General features: G+C 39.0%; 1 protein-coding gene across 2 annotated transcripts in view; it reads left to right on the top strand.

The window, feature by feature from the left end:
- Window positions 1–22053, top strand: part of FBXL17 (F-box and leucine rich repeat protein 17) — a 478542-nt gene that overhangs the window by 439705 nt on the left and 16784 nt on the right. For both annotated transcript variants that reach the window (XM_019940793.3, XM_019940792.3), the window contains one exon: window positions 16168–16310. In XM_019940793.3, coding sequence (XP_019796352.1) covers window positions 16168–16310 — 143 coding nt within the window. The remainder of the gene's footprint in view (window positions 1–16167; window positions 16311–22053) is intronic.

Genomic DNA, 22053 nt, shown 5'->3' with positions numbered 1-22053 from the left:
ATGTTGATGAGCCATCTCTCTCATCTACCAGCTTGCTTTGGAATGGGGAGGACTGCTAGAAGTGAAGTGGATGAATCATAAGGGAGAGAAGGAGAAAGTTCCAAAATTCAACACAAAAATGACCCCAATAGTTTAGTTATTAGTAATATGTAACATCTTGAATGTAGAAACCTGAGAGGATAAAGGAAATAATAGACTTGTGGTGAAGATACCAGACATAAAGATTCCCAAGTAGTTGCTGCAAATGGCTCTAGCTCATGACTCACCTCCCCATATTCCCCACATTCCCCACAGATAACCAATCCCAGTCAATCAAAGACAATTTTGAAAGGAACAGATCTATGCTTCTCATTTCATTTGAGCACATCGTTTGCAAGGTGAGGGGTGGGATAGGAGGAAGTTAGGCAAACAGAACAAGAATGAAACACATGGATCTTGTGTCTAAGGAGTTTTGTAGAAAAGTCAAAAGCATCTGACAGGTTCCAGGAGATTAAATCACTACAGAATAATCAAGACATGTCCTGATAAAAGTATTGATCCTAAGAAATAAATCACATAACTTCTAGACATTAAAAGCAAGACACGTTTGAAGGGGGAGAAATCAGGTTGTACTTAGGTTTCTCCACAGCAAAACTGAAGTACTTGTCTATAAAGCTCTGAAAGTAAAAATAAGTATGACCCCCAAATTTAATACTTAGCCACGTTGTTCCTTAAACATAAGGGTAACAGTCTTTCTCAAACATTCAAGAACTTAGGGAATTATATAACGAATCTGTCTTTGAAAAAAAGCAAAACTACTTAAAGATGCTACCTAGCCACCCAAGAGATTAATCAAAAAACAAAAAAACTCAGGGATGAAAAAACAATCATGGAGAGACTCATGGTATTTCACCCATTTAATATAGAACCAGAGCAAAACAGCCATGAGAATTGTGGTTAGAAAAGCAGATGGAAACGTTAAAACCTGATAATGTAAAAATAATAATATAGCTAACAAATATGAGAGGAGGAAGAAAAGCCTGCCAGTTTTCTCATCTCTCCTAGAAGAGAGTCAATAGATTCTGTCTGAGATTAAAGTGTAGAATTTTTTTTTTTTTTTTTTTTTTTTTTTGCGGTACATGGGCCTCTCACTGTTGTGGCCTCTCCTGCTGCAGAGCACAGGCTCTGGGCGCGCAGGCTCAGTGGCCATGGCTCACGGGCCCAGCCGCTCCAAGGCATGTGGGATCTTCCCGGACCGGGGCACGAACCCCTGCATCGGCAGGCGGACTCTCAACCACTGCGCCACCAGGGAAGCCCTAGAATTTTTTAAATAGCTCAGAATTCTTAAAAGTTTTCATGAAATTTTAAAATTAATATGTAAACTCTTTTAAGAGTTGCTATTTTTTATGGTGAAGAAATATTTAACTGAAGTTCTATGATTCTTTTAATTTCAATTCAGTTTCTTTATTTTCATTAAATTCAAGTAAAAATCAAATACTTTTTAAAAGCATGTATAATAATATATATCTCTGAAATTATTATTATTATTTTTTTTTGCTGTACGCGGGCCTCTCACTGCTGTGGCCTCTCCCGTTGCGGAGCACAGGCTCCGGACGTGCACGCCTAGCGGCCATGGCTCACGGGCCCAGCCGCTCCGCGGCACGTGGGATCTTCCCGGACCGGGGCACGAACCCGTGTTCCCTGCATCGGCAGGCGGACTCTCAACCACTGCGCCACCAGGGAAGCCCTCTGAAATTATTTTTATCTTTCTTTTGCTGTGTATATGCAGAAGATCCTAGAAGAATGTTTACCAAAGTTAGTGATGCTATTTCTGGATAGTGGGATTTGGGATAATTTTTAAGCTTTTTTGTACTTTCCTTTATTAATTTAACTTTTGTAACAAGTTGTGACATTTTTACTTAATAGAGTCATTGTTTAAAAATCATGGAACTGAATAAAGTTATTTTCATTTGACAGCTAAAAAAGTGAGTACACTAATGAGAACTTACTGTATAGCACAGGGAACTCTACTCAGTGCTCTGTGGTGACCTAAATGGGAAGGAAATCCAAAAAAGAGGGGATATATGTATACATATAGCTGATTCACTTTGCTGTACAGTAGAAACTAACACAATATTGTAAAGCAACTATACTCCAATAAAAAATAAATAAAGTAAATTTTTAAAAAGTGAGTACAGATATTTCAGTAACATCTACCAACAAAACAAATGGTTATTAACTGAGCCATATTTATACATTCTGCTGTTGTGACTCTTTCAGCTGAACACTGTTGAGAATCCTTTTGGGGTTTTCACATTATTGTAGAAAATAACTGAGCCATCCCGTGCATAGTTTTCTGTATCAGTTAAGATTCTTTGGTTGCAAGTAACAGAAACCAACAGAGGCTACTTTAAGTGAAAACAAAACCAAGAACAAAAGCACAGAAATTATTGAAAAAAAAATGGGGTAATCCCCAGAATCAAAAATAAAACCTAAGTAAGGTAGGCCTTGGGAAGGATAAGTATGTGGGATCTCTAAGTAGCTGAGACTAATAAGAGTCTCTTTAGGGAACTCCCCAAGGATGCATGGACTCCAGCTGTTTTTCTTCTGAAGTCATTCCAGGCAGAATTCAGATATCTGCTGGTGAGTGTGCTTAGTCAAGTTTGGGGCACATGCCCACCTGCAACCTGGGGAAGGGAGGGGACCTTTGATTAGAGCTCCCAAACTGCACCCATGGAAAGGAAAATTGAAGGCTTGTTACCAGAAAGTGGGAATGAATGGATGCCGGGCAGGTAAAAACTACCGATGCCCCCATCTCTGCCTCACTTTAAACTTGCAGTAAAGTAAGCTTCTCTCACTCAGTATGCCTCTAGAGGAATTAACTGATTTAGTTTCTTTATCAGATCTGTTCCTTCATTCCTTTCAAGGTAATTACAGGCTGCTTTTTCCCTGTCTCATGACACTGATTATTAGCTAAAGCTAATTCATCAGCTAGATATAGGTGAAACACCTTTAGCTGTCTTTCAGGAAAGGCTTAGTAAATTATTTGTCATTCTCCAGCCCAGGAAATGTTCTCCCTGTAAGTAAAAGTTTATTAGATACCGTGAGAGGTCTCTGGGTTCAGCCATTTGCTGTCCTAGCTATAATTAGAGAGCTAGACAAATTATATCAACTCCTAGGGAAAAAATCCACACACATACTCTTTTTAATAAATCCAATTTACTCTATTTGCTTGGTATTAACAACTGTTAATGTTATGTCCAAATTCCCTTCCTTCCTCATGGAAAAACTCTGTCACTACAGCCAATACATACAAATGGATAGTTAATTACTCTGCACAGAGGGTTATGTGATTCATCACTGCAATGAGGAAGTGAATGTTGCCAATATTCAGCTTTTTCCAAACTACATAGTGTTATATGGTTTATGTCCCAATCAATGGTGGCTAAGCTCCAGAAAGAATTACTACCTAGATGTCAGGGACTCATGAAACTGATCAGTCTGTGGTCCTTTGTCAGTGATTTCCAAACCTGGCTGTGTATCAAAATCACTTGATGACATTTAAAAAAAAAAGAATCAGGAAAAGATACAGCCTCCTGGTATCCACCCGCAAAGCCACTGAATCAGAATATTTTGGGTTGGGTCAGGGACAAAGTCAGGGTTTCTCAGGGCCTGAGGTTTGTACAATTCGGGGTTTCTCTTTAAGAAAATGAATGCAAAATATCTTGCTTTAACCGATTTTACAAAAATATATGACCATGTGAATACATTTCTAGGACCAGGCCCTGGTAAAGGTCCATGTAAATGATGGACCCTGGAGCTTAACCTTCATTAGGTTAAGCTGTGGGCTAGGGCCTAGGAATAAATGTGTGTTTGCATGTCTGCATCTGTGTCTGTGTGCACATGTGAGCGTGTGAACCTGTGTGCATGGTTCAAGCTCCCAGGTAAAAGGATCCAGGGCTGGGACTCTCTCTTCTCCCTCAAAAGCAAAAAGAATAGGAAAGTTTAGTGTTCTCTACATTTTAAGCTAGTTCTGCACTAAACTTTAAAATCTCAGATTGAGATACTTTGAATTTCGTATTTTTATTTACTTTGCCCTTCTTATGGCAGAAATGCCCATCAGCAAGAATTATTGCCAGTTTCTAAACTAGTCCATATGCTGCACAACAGCCCCTGAGTTACAGCTGCTCTGGTTATAGTCAGGGAGGAATAACTGAGCTCAACTTTCTGTGTTTCGTTTTAGTTTACAAATAGCTTTTTGCTTTTTTCCCATGATTTTAGATATTGAATTTCGGCACCAGTAAGTGTGTTTGTTTGCCTTAAGGAGCGCTGAGTTGGAGAGAAATGGTATTATAGGAAATGTCAAGTTCTTCACTTTGGTAAAATTAAATGATCTGTCCAGTAGCACCTTTTTAAAAACTGGTTTTTAATCCTTTATAAAAGTAAAACTTGCCTAGTGTTGAACATTTTAGAATGCATAAATATTTAAGGAAATATATGTTACCTATAATCTCCCCAAAGATACCTACAGTCATCACAGTGTTTGACATACTAGAGCTACTCAATAAATATTTTTAGAGTAAAAGAATAATATAAACTCTAGAGAACACATAAAACCCCTTTCTGAGTTTTTTTCCCTAAGTGCCTGTAATTGTGATATCTAAGATACCCATATTTAAATGAACATACCTTGAGTACTAACAAGTAAAGTCCCTATGCTAGACAATGATGATATAAAGATGAATAAAGGTGGCCTTTGCTCCTCTCAGTGGAATTTATATCCAGTAGAAGAAGCCAACAAATCCCTACCAACACAAGGACACTTAGACACACAAGGACACCAAGAGCAGCTATGTAAAATCCCATGTAGGAAATTTCTTTCAAATCTAAGTGCCAAAAAGATTTCTTTTCTCTTGACATTCTTGACTGTTCTCTTTCTCTCATTCCACATCCACTCCATCAGCAAATATTGTTGGGCCCATATTTAAATTCTATTCATAATTCAACTCCTCTCCATCTCCATTATGCTGCCCTGGCCCAAACCACTATCACTTCTTGTCTGGATAATTGCAATGGCCTCCTTATTGGTTTCACTGCTTCTGTTCTTTCCTCCTTACACTCTGCCCTCAATCCAGAAGCTGGAGAAGTCCTTTGAAAATTTTTTAGCTCATAATGCTCTTCTGCCACAAATTCTCCAATGTATTCCCACTTCATTTAGAGTGAAAGCCAATGTCAGTAAATTGGCCTGTAAGATGATTTTGTCCACCCCCTTTTCCATCAACTCCTTGATCTAAAATCTACTGCTTGCCATCTTGCTCCTTTGCTCCCTCTAGAACAAGCTAGCAACCTTCCCACCTCATGGACTTGGCACTGGGTTTTCTCTGCACAGAATGCTTTTCCCTCAGATACCTGTATGGCTTGATCCCCTCCCCTTCAGATCTTTGTTCAAATGTTACTTTCTCTGTGAGGCCTTCTCCTTCCATCCTAATTAAAATTAGAGCACTCCTACCTCTGGTCCCTGCTTTATTTTTCTTCAAAGCATTTTTACCATCCAAAATATTATATAGTATTATTTATTTGTATTCATAATACGAGCTCCACGAGGGCAGGAATTTGATCTCTTTATCCCCAGCTCCTAAAACATTTCCTGGTGCGTAGTAGGTGCTCAATTAGTATTTGTTGAAAGAAAGAAGAGATAATATATTCACTCGGCTGACATCCCCACGTTCTTTCTTCCTTTGGTTTCCTTCCTTTCAGTATCAAGATACTTTTATAATGTTTACTGGGCAGCTCGACAACACACATGTTGTCACTAACCTTGGTATTTCTTAAGTGGTAGTCGCTGAAATCACATCCTACTTTTCTGCACACTGGGGCAGATAGATGTTTGTATCTGACGCCTGCTTGAAACTGATGCCCTGTCTTTATGGTGGTGTGGAAAATTCAGTTCAGAAAGGTGGCCAAGGCAGATAGATGACAGAGACACTAATGTACTTTTCCATATCTATGAACCAACATATTTAAGCCTGGAATTCACTTCTCATAAAGTGAGGAAATCTAATATAATGTCAGGATTTTGAAAAGGATGCATAATTCTTTGATAAGTAATGTATGTATTTATGCAGGCTGGAATAAAAAAGAATCATTGAACCAGGGACTTTAGGTTCTCAGCTAATGTTAGAGTGGTAAGGCTTTTTTTCTTCCTCATCTCAAATTCTAAAATTTAATAAGGAGATTGTCAGGGGAACCTAACATTCCACTCAAAGGGTTGCTTACCACCAAATACAGCACCACTGAAAACCAGAGTAGTGGATCAGATTCCTGTTAAATGAAGGTTATTTCTAAATGCACCCCTTGTTCATTACATTTTTGGATGTCACGTATTCAGAAATAGTTTCTACTTACTCAATCAGATTTGTATCTTTCTGCATTAAAATAAAAATAATTAAGAAGGGTTAAAGCAGGAAAAATACTTATCCTTGCTCCTAATGTATCAAAAGACCTTTATTTAAAAAATTCCTTCACTTGAACTTTTACTTTTCCACCAACTTGTTTATCTCATAGGAAGGAAAGCAGACACAGCCTATAAATAGTGCTTGCATTTCTGTTTCAGGATGTATAGGGCAGGAGAGCCTCTTCCCAGTAAGGTCAAGGGCCACAGCCAGGTTGCTCCCTTTGTAAGTCAGACAATACTCGCATGTTGCTATTCTGAACTCAGTAAGCAGAGTTATGTAAAATAAATGCCCTATGTGCAGCATCTTGAAAATTCTAGCACAATTCAGTGTCTCCACTCTGTTATCCACCATTTTTGGACAGTTTTCATACAGATTTCTTTTTCACTTGATTTTTAGAGATTTAGAGTTCCTAAGTAAAGCATACTCCACAGTCTTTGAAATTTCCAGAACTAAATGAGCATTTGGAAAGTTATCTATAACCTTATTTGTTCCCTGAGTTTACTTTATTATTTTAAGAAACTTCAAGACTTTTCATGTCTCCAGAGGATAGACTAAGTTTATTTTACTGGTAGTTTCCTTCAAATTACATGGAAAATTATCTGTTGTCTAGAAAGCTAGTTCTCTGCTATAGTCTAATGATAGAAAAATTATGTGCTTTTCCTCTTCATCAAGTTAATTTAATAGCTATCTACTGAGTACTTGCAAGGATAGAGGCACTAAGCTAGGAATTTTTAAAAATGTATGACACCATGAAAAGATGCACAAAATCATTAGTGCTTAGGGAAATGAAAATTAAAACCCCCAATCAGGCACCGCTTCATACCTACTAGAGTGGCTGTAGTCAAAGAGACAGACATTCCCAAGTATTGGCAAGGATGTGGAGTCACTGGCCCTTTCATATGCTGCTGGTGGGAATGTAAGATTGTACAGCCACTGTGGAAAACACTTCGGCAGTTTCTTAGGAAGTTAAGCATAAACTTAACCATATGACCCAGAAATCCCACTCTTAGGTATTTACCCAAATGAAGTGAGAACATATATTCACACAAAGACATGTGTGCTAATGTTCATAACAGCGTTATACCTAATAGCCAAAAAGTGGAAACAGCCCAAATGTCCATCTAGAGTAGAATGGAATGCTTTTCAGCATTGAGAATGAACGAACCATCAGTACACATAGCAATGTAGATGAATCTCATCAACATGATGGACAGCTAAAAAACCAGAAACAAGTGTGTTCGGTGTTTGACTATTTGTATGAAGTTCAAAAACAAGAATACTAATCTGTGTGATGGGAAGTCAAGATAGTGGTTATCCTTTTGGGGGAATAGTAGTGACTGGAGTCGGGGATGAGGGTGCTTTAGAGGTGCTAGTCATGCTCTGTTTCTCAGTCCAGATACTGTTACACAGCTATGTTAACTTTGTCAAAATTCATCAAGTTGTACCTTGAGGATTTGTGTGATTTTCTACATGTATGTTATACTTCCAAAAAATATATTAAAACTATAAAAAATGAGTGACACTTGATTTTCAGAGATTCAGGGGTCCTAGGAAAACACTCCATGTTCACTGCTTCACAGATTTTACAGTCTTGGGGAAGATGGGCATGTTGATAAATAATTCTGATATGAAACAAACTCTGATAAGTGCAGCATTAGAAACATAAGTAAGTGCAGTGAAATAAAGAAAAATATTTACAAAAAAGGACAACTTGGAAAAATGTAGGGTGTAGTCACTGTTGGGTTTGCTACATAATAATGGGAGGAACAGAATAATGTTTAAAAGTGGAATTAAAGCTATAAATTAGAAATAAAGGGATTAAAAGCATTGGATTATGTACAAGAAGTCATAACTGTTTGAGAGGCAAAGTTGTTTTAAAATATCAGAACACATCAGTTATTTATATCCTTAAAAATGAGTTCTTTTGTTTTTAGTTGACTGACTTTGCTGGAGTTGTAGGTTACTCTGTTCCAGTGGTTCTCAGCCTTGACTTCACATTGGGATCACAGGAGCTTTTATAGTTTCTCCTGAATCAGAATCTCCAGGGGTGGGACTCGGGCATCTGTACTTTTTTTAGGCACCTGTGATTCTCCTGAACTGCCAGGGTTAGGAGCCACTGCTGTAGTCCCTGCGGGGTAGAGGGAACCTTTGCAGGGGCCATGATGCAACAACAAGTGTCTCTGAAAGCGCCGTTCCTTTGTTTTGGGGGCTTCTGTGGCTTCCACAAAGAAGAGCACTTTTCATATTTATCTCTCTGTACCCGTGCCAAGAAATTTCTCTGCAAATGGCTTTTATCCAAGTATTACATGAAAGATGTTAATCCTACTGTTAAATTTTAACCCTGATTCTTTCATGCACTAGGGCATTTCTTCTGATTTTATTACAGGTACATAGATCTACAGCAGATGATAGAACTGGAAGGGACAAAATGGCACATGCGGGTCACTTGTTAGTGCACTCATATGACTAATCTTTCTCCTATGAGGAAAAAATGTATTTTTAGTCCTAACATTTATATATCAGATCTTACAGTGTAAAAATAATACCTGCTTTCACTTAGAAAATTTTAGTCCTCTACTTAGTTCGTTCACTTGGTATCTCTTATTATCCATGTTTTTTCCTCTTTGCTTTCAAACAATTTTAGAATTACAGAAAAGTTGCAAAAAATAGTAGAGAGTTCATGTATACTCTTCATCCAGCTACCTCTAATGTTGAGGACATATAACCACAGTACAGTTATCAAACTAGGAAATTAACTTAAAACAACAAGATTAACTAAGCTACAAATCTTACTTGAATTTCACCAGGTTTTTCCCTAATTTCCTTGTCTGGTCCAGGATTCAATCCAGCATCCCACATTGTATTTAGTTGTCATGTCTCCTCAGTCTCCTCTAATCTGTGACAGTTCCTCATTCTTTTCTTATACTCCATTATCTTGACTCTTTTGATGAGTACTGGTGAATTATTTATAGAATGTTTCTCACTTTGGGTTTGTGTGATGTTTTCTTATGAGTAGATTGAAATTATTCATTTTGGTGAGAATACTGCAGAAGTGATCAGGCGATACATTATATCTCTATATGTTATTACTGGTGATGTTAACCTTGATCATTTGGGTAAGGGGGTGTCTGCTGGGTCTCTCCACTATAAAGTTACAATTTTCGATAGTGGATAAATATCCTTGGCACTATGCCAATATTCTGTTTCACCTCAAACTTTCACTCACTGATTTTTGCACCCATTGGTGGATCTTGCCTGCAATAATTATTACTCTAGGCTTCGCCTGGTAACGTTTTTTTTTTTATTTCCCTCATTCCTTATACATTTATTAATTGGAATTCTTCTGTAAGGTGCCCTTTCTTGGCTATTTTTTAATTTATATCAGTATGAATCTGTGAATGCTTATTCAGTTCTCTGAATTATAATCCAGTACTATCATTATTTATTTTGCTGCTCAAATTGTTCCAGCTGTGGCCATTGGCAGCTCTTTCTGATTGGATCCTCTGTCTTTTTGATGTACCCTCACTCATTTCTAAGCACTTCTTTTTTATACGATCACAAGATATCCCAGAATCATCGTCTATTTTCCCGGCCCCAGTTCTGGAATCAACCATTTTTCTAAGAAGCCCTGATTTCTTTTATTCACTTTATTGGAGAATGATACTTAAAAACTAAGATCTGGGTGCTAGTAGATCATTGCTACTGGGGTATCCTTGCTCTGAGTTCCTCTCAGCAGAAAGAGCTAGGAAATGTATGTATGTGTACTAAGCCATGCATGCATGCACATACATCATATTTATTATTTCTACATGTATTTATCTGTAATGTGTGTATAAAATACCATGAGTTCATTCTAATGTCTCTGATTCCAGTTCAATACCACAAGATTCATTATAAGCCTCCCCCCTTTTCTTATTTGTAACTTCTTTCCCTAACAGCGAAAAGACTGGCTCTCATTATTTATAGTCCTAGATTATGCGTAAAGTAGTTACTGAATTGCTAACTCACACCCCTGTGAGAAATAGATTTCCTAACTAGAGTGCAGTATTTGCTGACAGTTCTTTTTGGTTTTCACTTTACAATATCCAATCAAAATCATATTTTCCGAAGCCACTTAATTCTTAATTCCCATCCCCTTTGGTGTGGTTATATTATTTGCTGGGGCCATGTTGTTCATTTGTAACACAGTTAGGTTCATTTGTTACTGTTGGTATTCCACTTCGGGTTCCCCATCCTGGCTGGTTTTAATTTTTTATTTTGGGAAGTATGTGAAGCATTACTATGGCTCAGAGAGTCAAAGCTATAGCCAAAGAGAGAGTCTAAGAAGTGTTTGTCCCCCTCACTCTCCCAACCTCACCTCCACATTCCATGCCCCCTTCTTTTCTCCCCTTTCCCACCAACCCCCTATAGTTAAACAGTCTCTGTAGTTTCTGGTGTGTCTTTCCCATATTCTTTTTTCACAAGTGAGCAGATTCACGTTTTTGTTTTTGTTTATTTTTTTAATTGCATTGTCTTTTGGATGGTGGTAGCACATCATGTAGACTCTTTTTTGCACTTTGGTTTTTTCACTGAATGATTTGGAAGTTCCTAGTGATCTTCCCCCATTAATTTTTTTTAAAGCTGCATAGTGTTCAACTGTGAGGATGTAGCATAGTTTATTTAACCACTCTCCTCTGTATGGGCATTAGGGGCTGTTTCCATTATTTTGCAATTACAATCAACGCTTTAATGAATAAACTTGTATGTGTGTAATTTTGTATAATTAGAAGTATATTTTCAGGATAGATTCCTAGAAATGGAGTTTCTTCGTCAAAATTAACTACATATATGCTCATGTCTTTCAGTCACTCTGTATGCCTATGGAAACACCTTTTAGTGAGTTAATGTATATCCTTGATCATCATATGTTTCTGAATTACAGCTTTGAATTTGTGTAACTTTTTTAACTTTAACTTTATTAGTTACACTTAGCACATTAAAAAGTGCATTAAAATTGCATTGGGATAAGGAATTAGTCTTGCATAATTTATCCCTTTTCAAGGCTTAATAAATACCATTATAATGTGTCAACAGCCCCTAGTGAAGATAGTAATCATACCTTCCATTTACAGCCCTATCATCCTAGGTGCAGTCTGTAAGTTCGTGATCACCGATGGAGAGCAGGGAATTCAAGAACTCTAGCAGTGACATAATGACTAAGTATTTATATAATGGTCCCATTTGCCCAGAGCTTCTTATTTTTCAAAACTCTTTCAAGTCTTTTCATTTTAAATCAACTGCACCACTGTAGAATGGCATGGGGAAATATCGAATAAATCAATATTTTATTTGTGTAGTGCAAAGTCCCTTACATGTATTATCTCATTTGAACCTCAGACCAACCCTGTGAAGTAGACAGGACATATAGTCACCATCCCTCTTGTGCAGGTGAGGAAGCTGAGACTCAGGAAAGTTAAATGTCATCCTGAGGTCAACATCTACTAAGTAGTGAGGCCGGAAATGAATTTGAGACTCTACCACAGCTAGCTCATGAAAAACAATAAAAAAATATATCCAAAGGTAGGATATATTCACAGAGAGGTAAATTACTCAGTATATATTTCGGGATTTAAAGATACTCTTGAACTCTTTTTTATAGTCACAGGGTAAATACTTGGCTACCTATGAGCAGTAGTGTTTAAATTTTGAATGGAGGTAAAGGGAAATATATTCTGAACATACACAGGCTCCTCTACCACCCTGGATGCTGCTGCTGTGAGAGAATGAGCCCTGGCTTTGGAGCCAAACTATCTCCATTTGCACCCTAGTTTTGCCACTAAATAGGCATGGGGCCTTGGTGAGGTATTTAACCTTAGTTTTCTTACCTCTACCATGGATATTGTTTTTGCAGTGCTGTTGGAGGGATTAAAAGTAACTTCACCAGGAAGACTCATCCCTGGTGCCATCTAAATGTCATTCTTACAATGATCATTCCATTTCCTTCAAAGCACTTGTTACAATTTAGAATTATATATACTTTTGTGTCCACTTCACATCTCTCCTTCTAGAATATGGGCTTCATGACATCAAGGACTCTGTTTATTTTTGCTACTCCGTTTATGTCTTATGCCAACCCCAGTGCTACTAATCATGGAGTGAATATTTCTGGAATAAATCTGCCACTTCCTTGTACTTGTTTTTATTTCAGCCGCAGTCAGCCGCACGGAATGACCTGCAGCTCCCCAGTCCTTTCACATCTCTCTGCCCTTACATATGCTATTTCCTTAGCCCGACATAGTAGCCCTCACGCCTTTGTTTTTCTGGAGAATCCTTACTCATCCCTCAAGACCTAGCTTAACTCTTCCATGAGGGCTCCCGTGATCTCTCTCCTCCCCTGAAGAGTGAGGGGCTCGCATGCTTCTTGGCGTGCCTCTATAATAGACCAAACCACATTATGGTCATTGGCGTGTTCAACTAATATATATATATATATATATATATATATATTTTTTTTTTCTTGCGGTACGCGGGCCTCTCACTGCTGTGGCCTCTCCCGTTGCGCAGCACAGGCTCCGGACGCGCAGGCTCAGCGGCCATGGCTCACGGGCCCAGCCGCTCCGCGGCATGTGGGATCTTCCCGGACCGGGGCACGAACCCGTGTCCCCTGCATCGGCAGACGGACTCTCAACCACTGCACCACCATCAGTACTTAAATCAGTTTAAATCAGTACACCACCATCAGTACTTAAATCAGTTTAAGAACTGATTCTGTACCAGGTGTATGCTAGATGCTGGGGATACAACAGTGAATAGGAAATCCGTCATTCTAATGGGAGAAGTGAGCTGCAAAAAAAGTATATAACTGAACAAATAAATAGTAACATTTCCGATATCAGAAAATGACAGGGCAATCGGTTCTGAGAAGCTGACCTTTGACTCGAGATCTGAAAAGTGAGAAGTTAGGGACGGAAAGAGATGGGGGATGAGCATTGTGTTGTGACTGTTTACTTGGTTGTTCCTCATTTCCACCCAACCCTCCCTCCCCCCGCCATCCCCACTGAGCTGACCTCTGAGCTCTGTGAACCTTTCTGTCCCTATGACCGAGCACAGGCCAGGTGTGTCACACCACAGTTCCATACGCTGGCAGTGCAGCAGGTTGGAATTGCCAGGTGCCTGGGCCCGTGATTCTGAACTAGTAGATCTGATGTGCAGCCAGGACTGAGAGCCGGCTCTCAGGTTAGTGTCTACTCCCCACTTACTATCTTGTGATACTGGGAAAGGTGTTCCATCATTCTGTGTCTCAGTTTCCTGATCTTTAAAATGGAACTACCAATAAGATTTTGTAAGGTTGCTGTGAGGATTAAATGAGATAATGTGCCTAAAATTCTTAGCCCAATGCCTAGCACATGGATAGTCAATAAGTATTGGAGAGAAATGCTCTAGGGTGAGTGCTCGTGAAGTGTTTGTTGAGTAAATGAATGAGTTAAGGAAAAATAAAATTTAATTCTTACTTCAGTAAATAGAACTATGGCAAAACAAAAGCTGAATACCTTGATTCATCTTCAGTTGTCTTATTTACTGTTTGTTTTAATTTAGACAAGAAAGAAAAAAAAAGGAAAATACCAAACACTAGTGATTTTAGCATCTGGAATTAGTAGCTGTTAACTCTTCATTTGCTTATCAAGCAGCCTCTGGAAACTCCACAGATCACTTGATTTACAGTTTTCTGGATAGTGCAGGGCTTTCACATTCTAGTCTCAAACCTCAGTAAAAATACGCTATCCACTAATGTGGGGTCATCCTGCATCTTGTGCTCCATCTTTTGAAATCACAGTTTGAGCACTTTGTATTGAAAGGAATTTCTTTTTGCACCTTCTACTTCTTTTATCATACAAGATCCTCAGGATATCATGACCAATGGAATTTATGACAAAATCAGAGATAACAATAGTTTTCTTAGGTCAGGAACACCGATGGGATTAACCTGGGATATTGCTTATACTACACGAAAATATCACTCAGACCATTCAGCAAACCTTTGCAGATTTCCCCTGCCCCGCCCCACCTCCTTGGAAAACTAAATGCCAAAACAGCATGTGCACAGATGAGAACATCAACAAACTGATACCATGAGGAACTTCCAGGAATTTTTTTTTCTTCCTTTATAGCATTTTCACTGGAAAACACTGGGATCATGATTATTGTTTTTATAAACTTTAAATATCTGGCTACTTCGGAGTGCTTTGATACTTGAATGCATGGGCATGAGTTTTCTAGTTTAAAAAAAATTACTTAGGTAATTAGCAAAGAGATTTTGCCAAGTGTTTTTTTTCTGCGAGCTATAAGTAAGTAAGTCAGAAAGAGAAAAACAAATATCATATATTAACGCATATATGTGGAATCCAGAAAAATGGTACAAATGAACCAGCTTGCAAGGCAGAAATAGAGACACAGATGTAGAGAACAAACGTATGGACACCAAGGGGGGAAAGCGGGGATGGAGGCGGGGTGGGGTGGTGGGATGAATTGGGAGATTGGGATTGACATATATACACTGACATGTATAAAATAGATAACTAATAAGAACCTGCTGTATAAAAAAAATTAAAGTGAAAAAAGAGTTAATGTTTATTTACATGAGTAATTCATTCTGCTCTTATCAATCTAATCAATTGGAAAATATCATCTGCTTTTAATGTCACAGAAATCAACTCATCCTATTTTAGGATGAGGAAATAATTAGCAAACAATTTATTATTCCTTTTTAACATTTTTGGCATTGTTTTCAGGGTTTTCATTTACAAACCAATGCACCGTAAACTTTTTCTGGCTGGAGGTATTGAAATCTGTTTTCCTGTGCTGCAAAGGTAGAAGTGTGCACGTCTATTTAATCAGAAGTCTGTAGCAAAGAGCCAAATTCACCGACTGGTTGCTCTGCCAGGAAGATGGGTTATGGAGCTTTGCAGTGATAAGTAGTACACATCATAGATGATGGGCTAAGCATCTGCACGTCAGTAGTGGTACAGTGCTAAACAGTGAAGAAGACTAGAGATACTGTCGTAATGTTCAGATGACAAGCTTCATTTCATATGTTAATAGAAGGAAGGCTTTTGATACGGTGAGGAAATTCCCCATAACAAATGCATTCCCTTTATTGTGCTCTAGCATAGCACCAATTAAATTCAGCTGTATGTGTAATGTACGTTTAATTCCTAGCGGTCCCAAGAAAGACTAACGTGAAAAATATTATATACTCTTACATTTTACAGATGATGAACAGATGGGAAAAAAATGCCAATTGGTAAAGAAATTCATATGCAGTATAACACACCTCAAAATGGTGTTTACATGTTTTTTCTTTTTTAAAATTATTAAAGTTATCTTGGGTAAAATTTAATTACTGCTTAGGGTTTTCTGTAACGTCATATGTGTAATTCATTTTAATTTATGCCTTCTGCAGATACGAGTGTTTGGAAGTACAGGTAACCTTGTAATGAGTAAAACTGATAAAATGTTATGTTCCAATGAAAGGGAAATTATGGCATGATTATTCACTTTATGAAAGGGTTTGTCATAGGGCAAGCTTTCCTAAAGCATTTTAAATTGAATTTCGTTTACAAAACATTCATTTACACACAACATTTCAGGAACAAATTTAGTGAGGAAATGAGAGAAATAGTCATAATGAGATAGAGAGATCCCTTACCCTGCTAACGTTTATGCTTGCTTTCTTCCCCTTTGTCCCTCCCTGCAGCACTGATAGCCATTGGGCGATACAGCATGACAATAGAGACTGTGGATGTTGGATGGTGTAAAGAAATTACAGACCAAGGAGCCACCCTGATTGCACAGAGCAGCAAGTCTCTAAGATATTTGGGGCTGATGAGATGCGATAAAGTAAGAGTTGTCTATCAAGTTTCTTTTCTACATATCACTGTAGTTAATAGCTTGATATTATATTCTTCCTCTCTCCCTATATATATATATATATGTTTGTATACACACACATGCATATACCATTACACTGTAAGTTGCCCGGTTTTCTAAACTTATCTGAGATTATTTTTGAATTTCTCTGTTTAAAAATGAATTTCGTGCTTATGCAGAAAGAAAAAACAATCATACACACGCTCAGCTTAGATTTTGGCTTCCTATCCATAAGTCTATGGACCACAATTAAAAACGTTCGCATGGCACACTGCAATGTGCACAGTCTAAGAGTAAAATTTTGTTCTGGGTTCCAAGTTTCCTACAACAGTAAGCTGGAAAGCACAGCGGCAAATTGTTTTGTCACAATCTGAAGTGTGCCATTTCAGTGCTCAACATCTAGGTATTCTGGCCATTTGGGGGCAAGAAAGGGCCAGTGAGGGAATGTTATGTGGGAATTTGCCTCTCTCCACGTTTCAGGCGCCACTTCTCTCACATGATGAGAAACGGTCCCAGAGGCCCCACGGACGGTCAGTGGAGCTGGCCAGAGACGTGAGCATGAGTTTGAGAAATTGTGCTGCATTTACTAAAGATGATCAAAACCTGAAATGATAACCAGGCATTAGAGAGGTGCCTTCCCCTTTGTCACTTTCATGTTTTCCCCTATAACAAGTCTAGGAAGTAATCGTTTGTACTGTGAAGGGGAGAAAATAGAGGCTCAGAAAGACCAGGCACTGGCCCAAGGCCACTCCTCCAAGACTTTACCCCAGATCTTCAAGTCTGTGTCCAGGGCCTGTGGCAAACCCTGGGGGCTATCTCCAGGCAAGGGGATGCTTCCTTGGAAAAGACCCACCTCAGATACTTGCTCCGAAAGTGCTGGCATCATGTAATGATTTACACATGTGCTACTTCTACAATTGGTGATTAGGGACAAATCTAGCAAATCCAGCAATGAGAGTGAAATGAGAGTGAAACTAAATATGTATGCCTCTCAAAGGACATGCATTTTCTAAATGTAGCAAATCTGGGGGCAAATAAGAAGAATGGCCCAAGATCTTTGTCATTTTTGTTAATTGACCTAGTTCTTTTCTCCATATGCTTTACAATCCCAACTTATACTAGGCCTTTGCCAGTTAGTTATGTTTAGAGGGATTTTATTATATATTCTAAGCCCAGCCTAGAAAGCTGACTGACTTTGTTACTAAGCAACAGCAGAGACCCAGGGGTTGCAAGTCTCCCTCCGATTTCACTACTAACTAACCTAACACTGCTACTAACCCTGTCACTTTAAAATGACTTCTTTTAAAACAGATAAAAAGGGTCCGCAGTAGGCAGAGTGTTCTAGAAACACTAAACAGTGACAGCAGAGCTTCTCAGCTTCACCAGAAGGAATTGCTACATGAGAACTACTACCTAAGCAAGGATGCCAAAATGTACGCATTCAAAACGTATCTTTGTAGCCACAACCATTCTCAGAAGTCACCATGTTTCTAGTCCATACTCTTTAGGTTTGTTGAGATCAGCTTCACCTTCAGAGATGAATTGTAGAAATTAGTGTTCCAGTTAGTGCAGAAGATTATTCCAGACATATTTGCTGACCAGCGTTTTGCCAATTTTCAGTTAGGTAATGGATCCTTTTCTACCTAAATGCAGATTAGTCCAAAATGGGATCAGAAGGAGGTTTTGATGAGCGATATTCCTGAGGGTTTTAGCCCTTTCCTCAGGTGGCCTCTGAATCCTTTCTCCAACCAGCCTGCTGCTCTGAGAGCCCGTTGGCTCTCGCACCCAGCCGTCCGACCACAGCCTGCAGCAGCATGGCCCAGGCCTGCCGTCTGGCATCCTCAGACTTAAGGCAGCTCAGGGCCAAACACGGGAAGTTCTGTGAGGACGGAAGAAGTTTCCAAACCACACACACAGCGCGTGTAAAACCTTGCACTTAAAAGCCTGCGGGTTGATTTAGTTGGTTGGAGATCTAGCGTGATTAGCTATTCTGTCTTTGACATTTGTATTACGCTGTCTGTCTCCAGATTTTAAAGTTATCAAGATTCAAAGGAATGAGAAAAAATGAGAAAAAAACTGTATTGCCTGCCATTTTGAAAGGAAATTTTAAAAAAGAAGAAAGAAATTAACTCAGATTAAAGAAGATGTTGCCCTTTTACTTTTTTGTCACTTAAATTTAAGATTATTATTTTCTACATAAATATATCAATAATTACATTTTCAACACACTTTACGAAGGAAAACTAATGCCTCTGTGGGACAGTGTATTTGGAATCAACTTACTGATCCAGGCATAATGCTGAAGAAAGATTTGCAGTGGGGGAAAAGGGTGAGTTGAAGATAAAACAATTCAAATAGGTAAGGAAACAGAAAGTATTAAGGAGAATAATGGAGATGTGGCTCCCTGGTGGTCTAGCGGCTAGGATAAGAAAAATAATGGAGAAAGAATAGAAGAACAGAAACAGGAAACAGTGAAATTACTATTAGGATACAGAGACAAAGAGCCACTGTCTCAACGTGATCATCTGTGCCAACAAAGAATTAAAGAACAAAATTAATTTAGACCTATTACTCTTCTCCCTGTACCTTAACCTAATCTGCTAACCACTAAAAACTTGTTCATTTGAGTTCTCTTTCCCCTCTGCACACCAACTGGAGCTAAAGGAGGGGGCAAGAGACCTCACTGGTTTCCACAACTAGCCCCCTTGTCAGGCATGTTGCCAGTGGGATCCCTGCCTTGGAGAGAGATGGGGTTTGTGATATCTGTGTGTCCCAGGGTTCGTGTCCTGCAATTCTAGGGTTCTCAGAAATATTGAAGGCTAATTCTATTTTCTTTCATTTGGGGCCACTTATATTTGATTTGGAAGCTATACCAAACGTCTGCTTTTTTCCTCACTTGAGCTTCTGAAGAATTAAATAACAAAATGCATTGTATTTGTTGTAGGAAAAAAAGCGTTTTTCCTCTGTTTCTTTTTCTCCCGTTTTCATTAGGTAGACAAAGAACAGATAAGAAACATTAAATGTATTCTTTGCAGATGAAAGCAACATGTATATAGATTATCAGTCAGGGTCTAAGCTAAACAGCAGTACATTTGGCTGCAACATTGGTGACTCCTAGGAAGGAGTCCTCCAGCCGTTAGACAAATGCAGTGTTCCCCACACACTTGTAAAATTAGGAAGCGCATTAAGAAGCCCCTGTTTGAGTAGCTTTTCCAATTGCTGGATGGATAAGCACGTTAGAGGCATTACTTTCGGTTTTGAAGCCGAGGCCACTTAATCTCCTAAACTTTAGCGCATTGTAAGAACCCAGAGAAGAAAACACTGTGTGAGACGGCTTTGATGAATTGGGGTGAACTTATATTCTTAAAGACTGTTCAAAGGCTTACTTGACCTTGGGAATTAGAGTTGACCCGAAATCACCTATCAACTTAACACGCATTTATTTGGTGATTTAGTTAAAACTACTTGTATAACCAAGGGGACTGTCTAATAAGAGCAGTATGTTTTTTCTGCTTTCCACAATTACAGACAGGCAGTAGCTTTGGTCACAGAAATCATTTTCACAACTTCAGTGAATTCTAGATTCTATACAGATCTGTTTCTTCTACTAATATGATATTTTTCTCACTTCTTACATGGCAGTTTGGATGGAGAACAAACTAAAAAGGACAAAAAGAAAAAAAATTCCTGGGAAAGCTGTAGGGCAAATGGAAATGCAACGTTCAGTGTTAATGAAAAATGTTTGGGGTAACAAGGTTGATGAAAAGGGAGGAAGCCCAGTGGCATGGTATTGGCTGAGAAACCAGACCTCACCAGAGGCAGCCTGGCTGGTTTGGGAAACCTCAGTGATAAAATGTCGCGGTGGAAACCTCTGCAGCGAGTGTTAATACAGAAGTTTGGAGACAGAGGGCCTGAATTATGAGCAGCAAATAGCATCATAAATGTAACAATTCTCAAATGCCAAACCCTTGTGAAAAGCAGTTGGATGAAGAAATGCTGGAGCTTTTAAAAGCTCCCTTTCACTTTCTACTTTTTTTTTTTAACTTCATGCAGAACTAATTTTATACACTGTTCGTTTGATTTGAAAATGCCAGCGTCTGGGGTATCATCAAAGAGCGTTATTGAGGGAGCCACTCTTGGCAAAGCGTTTTACTTAAAATGCTTATTAGTTCTTATGTTTCTGCGGAGCTGTCCATAGGAAGGAGAAAGGGTACCTCGATTTACCTAACTGCGTTCCTCTGCCTTTGCCCAGAGCAGGTAGCAGCCCTTCTGCTGAGAAGCTACCTCTCCTTGGCCTGTAGAGGCGCCAGGAGGGCCGTGGGGGACACATTACTTAAGGAATAGACATAAATAGAGTTTGAAAGGTCCACCCCAATGTCCTATGACCAAAGCCTCTTGGAATTTCTTTGATTTCTAGTTGACATAAATTAGAATTACACAGGCGTGAAGAGTCCACCCAGAAAAGATCAGAGAGGCTGCTGGGGGAGGAGAGCACCTCTGTGTGTTCCTATTGACTAGCCAGCTGCCTTCAGGCCAGGGGCCTCTGTGGAGGCTGACTATTATTGATCCACACCATGGAAATAATCAAATTAATTCACTTCTCATCAAACTGCCACTGCCAAGACCTTTCTCCTCGACCTGGCCTGATTCCTGAAGTACTTAGTGAAGGAATGAAACAGATGATTTTCTTTTCCTAAGAAAAGATTTCTTCAGGTCATAAGAAATCTTTGTTTTCGCACAGAGTTCCTCATTGAAATGGTAGAGAGATTGAATCAAATCAATGAGAAGTCAATACAGAGAGCAAGTAATAGCAACCAGTCAGCTCTTTAAAGCCAGGAATCTGCTTTGCAACCTTAAAATCTCAAGGGTCAAGTTTTATGTGCCCATTTTAATGTAAAAATATTCAGGAAGCATTGACCACTGCATTTTTCAGGAAGTAATTATGGTAAGAGAAAGCCTCAACAACATAAAGACTTCTGTGGGGAAAATGGAGTTTTTATCAGCTTGTTTAGGAATCATGAGCAGGAAAGCCCTATGGGGAAAATAATATAGGACTCTGTAACTAATATACAGAACTAACTGGAAAAATCAGTTTAAGGGAAAAATAATTTGTGGGGCACTGTGTCCAGGACTGGGTAGCACTTCAGCCATGAAACAAAGTGCGTACCTGCAGGGACTCCCCTCTCCCCACAGTGTATATCCACAGATGTTTCCAGGTTGCCCATGGCCAAAATTGAATATTGCAAAGTATGCCTTATCAAAGAAAATAAAGTGAAAAAAACAAAACAAAACTTTCTCTCCTAATAAGACAGGAGTGGTCTGACTGTATCAGATCGTGCAGTCCTATAGATCGGGGGAGACATAACCGTTACCCGGACAGCCCGCAATGCCATGCGCACCAAGAGAAAGGGGAGATGAAAAATGGGGAGAGAGTATGGCTGGGGCTCTGAAATCTGCACTTAAGTCCTTCACTTGAAGTATCAGCATCTTGTTCCTTTTGCTGATGAAACAGTTTCTTCCAGTGATTTCCGCACAGGAATACTTTAAAACACATTTTTACAACCCTCTCCTGATTATTGCTGGTAATTGAAACAGGGAAAAACACGTCAGCTGAAACTCAGAGGTGATCTCTCAACCTCATTTTAGCCAAGTTCCCATCCCGTCTTCTTCCAGCCCTCCTCACCTAAACCTCTACGAAGTGGTAACTGAAAGG

This window comes from Tursiops truncatus, chromosome 3 (genome assembly GCF_011762595.2).
Source record: "Tursiops truncatus isolate mTurTru1 chromosome 3, mTurTru1.mat.Y, whole genome shotgun sequence".
Taxonomy (NCBI): domain Eukaryota; kingdom Metazoa; phylum Chordata; class Mammalia; order Artiodactyla; family Delphinidae; genus Tursiops; species Tursiops truncatus.
The sequence above is the reverse complement of the archived record's forward strand: the minus strand, read 5'-3'. Positions and strand labels throughout refer to the sequence as shown.